The sequence below is a fragment of the Passer domesticus genome, chromosome 20 (genome assembly GCF_036417665.1).
Source record: "Passer domesticus isolate bPasDom1 chromosome 20, bPasDom1.hap1, whole genome shotgun sequence".
NCBI lineage: Eukaryota > Metazoa > Chordata > Aves > Passeriformes > Passeridae > Passer > Passer domesticus.
In genome coordinates, this window is record NC_087493.1 from 8,822,183 (window position 1) to 8,830,075 (window position 7,893).

The following is a 7,893-nucleotide window of genomic DNA, read 5'->3' on the forward strand; positions in this document are numbered from 1 at the left end:
AGCCCTCCCTGTGCTCAACCAAGCAGCCCTGGCAGCGCCAGCACACATGGACAAATCCTGAAGGGGCCCAACAGCCCAGCCTGCCCTGGGCTGTGTGCCAAGCCACGGAGTGGGGAACCCCAGAGACCTCCAGAGCCTGCAGCCAGGGTTTGGAGCTCAGAGCTGCTCCCTGTGGAATTCAGGAGCTGCTCTCTGTGGAGCTCAGAGCTGCTCCCTGTGGAACTCAGGAGCTGCTGTCTGTGGAGCTCAGAGCTGATCCCTGTGGAGCTCAGGAGCTGCTCCCTGGGAGCTCAGAGCTGCTCCATGTAAGGCTCAGGAGCTGCTCCCTGTGGAGCTCAGAGCTGATCCTTGTGGAGCTCAGAGCTGATCCTTGTGGAGCTCAGAGCTGATCCCTGTGGAGCTCAGAGCTGCTCCATGTAAGGTTCAGGAGCTGCTCCATGTGGAGCTCAGCTCCCTGTAGAGCTCAGGAGCTGCTCCCTGTGGAGCTCAGCTCCCTGTGGAATTCAGGAGCTGCTCTCTGTGGAGCTCAGAGCTGATCCTTGTGGAGCTCAGAGCTGCTCCCTGTGCAGCTCAGCTCCCTGTGGAGCTCAGGAGCTGCTCCATGTGGAGCTCAGAGCTGCTCCCTGTGCAGCTCAGCTCCCTGTGGAGCTCAGGAGCTGCTCCCTGTGGAGCTCAGAGCTGCTCCCTGTGGCAGCCCCAGCCCGTGGGGTGGCACCAGTGCCGGGAGCCCTCAGCGAGGCTGTGCCAGCTGCAGCCTGGGCTGCCCTGTGTCCTGGCAGGGCTCCGGCAGCTCCCGGGGCGCTGATGCAGCAGCAGGGAGAGGAGGACACGCTGGGTTTGTTGGTGCTCTGCCAGCTGCCTTCTCCATCACAGGCAAAGAGCCCCGGAAACCTCCCCATCCCACCCTGCCCTCCTGGGGCTGGGCTTTCTCACAGCACCTCTGGGTGGCCTGGACCCCCGTGCACAGCTCTCCCTGTCCAAAACCTGCCGCTGAAGTTTCCCTGCTGTGCCCGGAGGGCTGTGGAGGAGGATGTGCGTGGGCAGGGAGCAGGGACAGCGTGTCCCTTGGCCTCGCATGGGATGGGAGCAGCTCTGGGCTGGCTGGAAGTGCCAGCAGGGAACAAAGCCCCACCTGGAGCCTGGCTGTGCCCCCAGCCCTGGGAGCCAGGGAGGAGGGAGGGGAGAGAGAGCCCTCTCTGCCTGCAGCAGCCCCGAATTTCGGGGATCTCAGCCCTGCCGTGGGCAGCGGGTGCTGCTGTCCCGGCATCCCGCAGCCAAAGCAGGGAGGGGAAGGCGTTGGGACAGCACTTGGACACCACAGAGGACACCAGGGCACCTCAGCTGCTGCTCTTCTGTAGGAAGCGCAGCCCAGGGAGAATGCAGGGAGAGTTTTGAGCAGCTGGGAGTGAGGAAGGAACAGCCGGAGAAGAAGGGACCTGAGTGCTCTGTCCAAGAGCCCACAGATCAGCACCACAACAACCACCCTGCAGGAAAAAAAAATATTTAAAAAAATTAAAAATAACAAAAAAGGCGAGAAGCGGCACTGCAGGGAGCCGTGCGCGTCATTATCCGGGAGCATCTGGAGGAGACTTGACACGGGCCGCCCCGAGCAGCTGCCGCTGCGAACAAAGATGTCACTGCCGAACAAAGATGTCACTGCAAACAAAGATGTCACTGCAAACAAAGATGTCACTGCCGGGGCAGGGACGCGCCCGGCGGCAGCTGCGGGTGAGAGGAGCCAGCCCCGGCACAGCCCTGCCCGCACCTCGGAACCACAGCTGGGCACAGCTCTGCGGGCTCCGGAAAGGCCAGGGTTAAACTCCAGCAATCTTCCACCCTGAATAACAAGGCAGCGAGGCTCCTGTTCGTGCTGCTGCCCTTCAGCTCATGGCCTCGAGTGAGACACCCAGCCAGAAGCTGACCTGGCAGCGGGGTTTGGAGCACAGCAGAGCCAGGAAAGGCTTCAGGGACATCCTGGACACAGCCAGCACTGAGCTGGACAGCCCTGGGTCTCCCTGGGGAGGATGGCTCAGAGGGGCTTGGCATGGTGACCCCAAAATTTCCCCTCAAGGCTCTGCCAGCACTGAACTCTCTCCCAGCCCATGGGAGATGGGAGCCAGGCTTCCCACTCAGCATCATCTGGTTTTCAGCTAATTTCTGGCCATTTCCTCCCCACTTCCTCCATCCCTGCTGCAAACCCCTCTGAGCAAAGGGTTTCTGTCTCAGAAAGGACAAGAGGGGACTTCGGGGGTGGTGGTGCTCACCACCTTTCTTCAGGGACAGCCCTAGCCCTTATGGGCAGGTTGGGGACAAGTAAGTGCCCTGCTCCAGCTTCAGGAAAAGGGAAGATCCCAGGCTGCAAAGCAAGGGGAGAAAATTATCTTGGATTAAACTCCTGGGCCCTGTGTGTTGCCATTTATGGCTGCACTTTCTGCTCCAAGCCTGATGCAAGACATTGCAAGAGGGAAAGAAAGCAGACAGGAGAGAGCCAGCCAGAAAGAGAAAAGCCAGAGAAAAGGGGAAGAAAGAAACCTTTAAAAAAAAGACTAAATAATAACAATAATGTTGGGCAGAGTTGAGCAGAGCAAAGCAGCTGCTGTGTCAGCAGCTCCCCTTCAGCCACCCCTGGGGCTCCATCCTCCCTCTGGCCAGAGGAGCAGCTGCAGACCCAGAGCAGATTTCCAGCCCTGCCAGCTCTGGGGTGCCTGGACAGGGTGTCCCTCATGTGGGGATGGAGTTCTGCAGGTCTGAGCCCCCCAAATCATGGGAGCATCTGCTCCTGCCACCTCCCCTGTCACTGCTAGGGGCAAGGACAAGGCACAGAGTGGGCAGAGCGTTTCTGAAGCTCTGGGACCATCCAGCCCTTAGTGAGGATCAGGCAGTGCCAGGGCTGCTGAGGAAAACTCTGGTGAGTCCCAGAGCAGGGTGAGGAGCCCAGCTCGATCCCTGCAGGCACCACCACATTCCCACCCAGCACATTCCCTTTGTGCTACAGCAAACACCACCCTCCAGGACGTCCCCTGCTGCCCAGGTGAGCTGCATGGCATCCCTGGCAGGAGGCAAAGCTGGCAGCCCTTCACACAAGGGGCACTTCAGGAGGCAAAGAGTCCTCCTGGCCTCTGCTCCAGCAGTGCCCTGGCTCTGGCACAGCTCCAGGGCTTCACCCAGCCCACGGCTCCCAGGGCAGCAGCCCAGCCTCCCTGCCCCGTGTAGGGAACACAGCAGCCCCCATGGTGGGATTCAGGGTGGGCACCACACGTGCCCGGGCTCCCTGGGGGTGACACACGTCCTGTCTCACTTCCCAGTTTCCAGGGACAGATGATGCATTTGTCCCTGGCACGGGCTGCTCTGGGTGAGAGCTGGGCACATCTGAGCAGTCAGGGTGGGGAGCCCCGCGTTCCCTGGCAGTGCTGCTGCCAGGGCTGTGACGGGGGTGGCACATCACCACATCCCTGCCCAGTGCCCTGTGGGACACTGGAGCTCCTGTCCCAGCCCTCTGGCAGTGCAGACACAGCCTGAACAGCTGCCAATTACAGCCTGACTTAATTAGACACCCTGCAGCACAGGGAGGGCAGGCAGGAGGCATCAGGGGGGGAAATGATGACTTTTTAAAAGTGAAGAGGGCTCCTGGTGGGAGCAAGGTGCTTTGTGCTGCCTGGGGTGTCCAGAGGCACCGGGAGCCCCCGGGGAGGCACAGCCTGGGGTGGGAGGCACGGGGAAATGCAGAAAATGCACCAGGAGCTTGGCAGAAGAGACAGATGAAGCTTTGTGCCTCTGCTGCCCAGGTGACAGCCCCAGGCTGCCCTGCTCAGGCAGGGATTGTGTGTCCCCTCTCCCCACTGTCACCCACTCGCCCCTGCTCTGCTTGAAGCCCTCAGCTGCAATTAACCCTTGGCAAACCAGCCAGGCTGCCGTGCCCTGGCTCTGCCCACTCACCCTCCCCTTCTCCAGGACATTTTGGCCAGGATGGCATCCCGGAGGTGGCTCTGGTCCAACGCTGAAAACCCTGCCCGGTGCCTGCCACCTGCCCCTTCAGGACAGAACGGCTCATTAGGGAGTGGAAGTTTCTGACCGTTTCTCACAAGAACCACGCTCCACAGCCCCAGCTCCCACCCAGCAGCTTTTCATTAGGGGATTGCTTTGACAGCACTGCCTCATCCATTAACGAGCTGGGGATGGGGATGAGAACAGACAATGACACACTAATTAAGTTTTTTTTCAGTGATGGGAGCCAGCAGAGACAAGGGGAAACACTACCAGCAGTTGAGGGAAACAAGGACTCCTGGGCTCCTTTCCCTGGGTCATTTTGCAGCCCTGAGCATGATGCTGCAATGAACAGGTCACTGCAGAGAGGGGCAGGGAGCCTTCAATCTCAGCGATTTTACCAGCCTTGCAGGAGATGGCAGCAGGAGGGAGGCCAAGACATGGAACTGCCCCAGCAGATCGCAGTTTGCACAGGCAGGGAGCAGGGGAGGAGGATGCACGGCTCAGCCCGTCATTAACACTCCGAGGCTGCTCTCCCTGGGCGGGTTCATCCATCAGCATTTTGGTCGAGTGGTTAATGGCTGCGGGCAGTGCGAGCCAGCCTGGCACAGTGCATGCCAAGCACAGGGGGGGAAAGAAAATAAGGAAAGAAAATAAATAAGGAAAAGAAATTAAAAAGGAAAGAAAATAAATAAGGAGAGAAAGCTGTCTGAGTGGCAGCTCAGCCCTCTGCCTGCTGATGTGCTGAGAGCAGGAGCAGCAGCCGGACAGGGTCTGGGAGCCTCGGGTGCTGAGTCACATCAGGGACTGCAGCCCTCGCCGAGCCAAGGCAGGCTGGAAAGGGAACGATTCCATCAGCAGCCGCCTGCAAAGCACTCCCTGCTCTGCCCAGGGCCCGTCCCATCCCTGTAACATCTGGGCTTGGGTCTGGGTGGTGCTGGAGGAGGGGAAGGATGAAGCATCTTTGAGGATGTTCATAGGGAGCAAAGCCAGGGATTGCAGGGAGATGCTGCAGAGCTGTGGATGGTCTCTCCTGCTCTGCCCTCAGCAGCAGCCCTTGGATCAGCAGCCTGGGCACTGCCACACGTGTGTGGTGCCTGCTGGAAGTGCACGTAGTCCCTCGGGCAGCTGTGCCACCAGCCCTGGGATCATGCGGGGCCACGGCTCCCAAACACTCACTGCTCCCCTCCCACTGCTCCCACCTCACACGGGCCTGGCCCTGACCTGCCCAAGGGATGCTGCTCAGGCCCAGGGCCACTTGTTCTGCCTTGCTCACACACTGAGGGAACAATTTCCCAGCAGGAAAAGCTGGGCAGGACCCTGTGCTGCTCCTTTGCTATAAGAGGGGCTGAGGGCAGCTCCAGTCAGGAGCCCAGCCAGGCTTCTGGAGGACACAGAAGTTTCTTGAGTAAGAACTCATTCCAGGCACACAAAACCCTGGTACTGCACCTGAGCTGAGTGGGGACAAAGGAGCTGAGCCCTTCTCTGAAGGCAACAAGCATTGCAGCAGTGCCTGTTCAAAGAAATCGGGGCCGAAGAGCAGCCAGAGGGGAGGAAAACATTCCCAAGATGTGAGCTAGCAGCAGAGGAACCCGTGGGCTCTGGCAGCCCTGGATCCAGCCATCCAAGGAGTGCTGCACCTCACCAGAGAGCAGCTCCAGCCAAGTGGCCAACTTTGGTGCTGAGCTGGCCCAGCCAGGACCCAGCTGGCTAACGGTGGCCCAGGAGCTCTGCAGAGATCCTGGAACTCACAGGCACCGATAAATCACAGGAGAGAGAAACAGATGTGGTTTCCAGGATGCTGTGGGGCTGCTCCAGAGCTGCATCCAAGGGCAAGGGGCACCGGGAAGGGGAGAGGGAGAGCTCCGAGGCTCAAAAACCACCGAGGGAAGTGCAGGGAGCACAGGGAGGCAGAGCCACGTCCCAGCCCCGAGCAGGTCACCCGTGGGTGCTGCAGAGCATCCCATCCCCGAGCAGGGTGTGCGAGCCCCCGGGACCTGCCCAGGGCTGGCCGGTGAGTCACTGGAGATGCTTTCCAAGGCCAGGGCTGAGTATGCACTGCCCGGCAGCCTGGAAACAGTTGCTGAGGATTACAAATGCTGCTAATAATAGCCAGGAGGCGACTGGGCCCCAGCCCTGTGCCCCGGCCCAAGCACGCTGCCGGCACACGGCGACATTCCCGAATTCCATCCCAGCGCTCCCTTCCCGCCCCTTGGACGGAGCCACATGGGACACAGCCACCAAGGCAGGGAGTTCAGGTGCCCCAGGTTGTCACCGAGTCCCATCCAGGCTGGGCAAGACCTTCCCGTGGACACTGGGTCGCTTTTTTATTTTTAAACAAGATCCGGTGGAGGAGAAGGATTTACGGGGCGTTTGTGGGGATCACTGCCGCCCCCAGCCCCCAGTTCAGCCCCCAGTTCACCCAGAGCCCGGGGCCAGCATCCTGCTGGGGCTGGGAAGGAGTGGGGCGGTCCCTTCCCTGGGGCAGGCAGGGACAGCGCAAGGAACCCGCGCTGACACGGGGACAGCTTCTGAACCCACACAAAAGGGATGAGGACGGGAAGAATAAACACAAGCACACACCCCAGCACCTGGACAAGCTCGTGGGGAAAGGAAAAGACTCCCAGGGGTTGGATGTGCACACAGGAGAGAGACACACGCTTCTCTTCCCTTAAATCTTCACTTTCTCGATGATTTTTAGGAGCACTCCCTGGGGCACGGGGGAGGGAAGGAGCCAAAAACACCCCCAAAAACCGCTGCCTCCTCCGGGGACAACGGGCTCGTTCCCACCCGAAACAAAACACGGGGCTTGCCGGGACCTCTCTTAGTTTGGGGGAAAACGCGAAGCGCTGCTCCCTCCCCGCCAGCCGCGGGGACAGAGGGATGGAGAAGGGACAGCACGGGGGGACCTCGGCTGTGGGGAGCCGGCCTCACCTTGCTCTCCGCATCCTCCCGGTGTGCAGGCTGCCGGGGCTGCTCGGGGGGATGCCGGGGCTGCTCGGGGGGCTGCCGGGGCTCCTCGGGGGGCTGCCGGGGCTGCTCGGGGGGCTGCCGGGGCTGCTCGGGGGGCTGCCGAGGGATGCTCTCGGCCGCCGCGGGGCTGGGCTCGGCCGCGGGGCCCGGCTCCGCCGCCTTCTCCCGCTGCTCGGCGAGCGCTTCCTTCCCCTCGTCGCCCACTCCGACCTCCTCCACCGGCACCCGGCTCCCCTCGTCCTCCGGCCCCTTGTCCGCGGCCGCTGCCGCCGCCTCGGCCCCGGGGCCGCCCTCCCGAGCCGGCTCCGCCGCCCGCTCGCCGCCGCCGCCCCGCAGCCTCAGGAAGACGGAGGCGAGGACGAGCGCCAGGACGGTGCAGAGCAGCGGCACGGCCAGGTACAAGCCCAGGGCCAGCTCCATGGTGCGCTGCCGCCGGAGCCCGCCCGACCCGAGTGCGGGGGTGCGCGGGCAGCGCTCGGCCGGCGGCGGGGCTGGGCCGGCTCTCGGCCGGCTTTTCCCGGCGTCATCCGCCGGCCCTGCCCACCGCCCCGGCCCCCCCGGGCCCCGCGCCCACCTCCCGCTCCGAGGCGGCGGCCGCAGCCCGGCCCCGCGCCCCGCCCGCCGGGGATGCGCGCCCGCACCCGGGGTGGGATTTGGGAACGGGAGAACGGGAGAGGGAGGCTTGGGCCGGCTCTGCTGGTTGCGAGAGTCCAGCCTGGGACAAGGGGATCTTTCATTAGATCATTTTCATTTGTGCCTTACATCCACAAAGTCATTGCCGAGCTGCTCGGCAGTGCAGTGCATCGCCGAATCCGAGAATCATTTACATTGGAAAAGACTTCTAGGACGATAACCCCTGTCAGGGAAGAAATTGTTCCTAATACCCAATCTAAACCTCCCCTGGCGCAACTTGAGGACATTTCCTCCTGCCCTGTC

The 7,893-nt window shown here is 61.9% G+C and overlaps 1 protein-coding gene across 5 annotated transcripts in view; it reads right to left on the bottom strand.

Annotated features, from left to right (window-relative positions):
• The window catches only part of MXRA7 (matrix remodeling associated 7), a 28,667-nt gene extending 21,102 nt beyond the window's left edge, over window positions 1–7,565 (bottom strand). For 2 of the 5 annotated variants that reach the window (XR_010349572.1, XM_064395224.1), the window contains exon 1: window positions 6,919–7,565. Coding sequence is in view for 4 of the 5 variants with exons in the window: in XM_064395224.1 (XP_064251294.1) it covers window positions 6,919–7,377 (459 nt within the window). In the remaining variant the exon portion in view is untranslated. The remainder of the gene's footprint in view (window positions 1–6,918) is intronic. The other 3 variants (XM_064395223.1, XM_064395226.1, XM_064395225.1) reach the window with 3 other exon arrangements.
• Window positions 7,566–7,893: the final 328 nt, after the last annotated feature.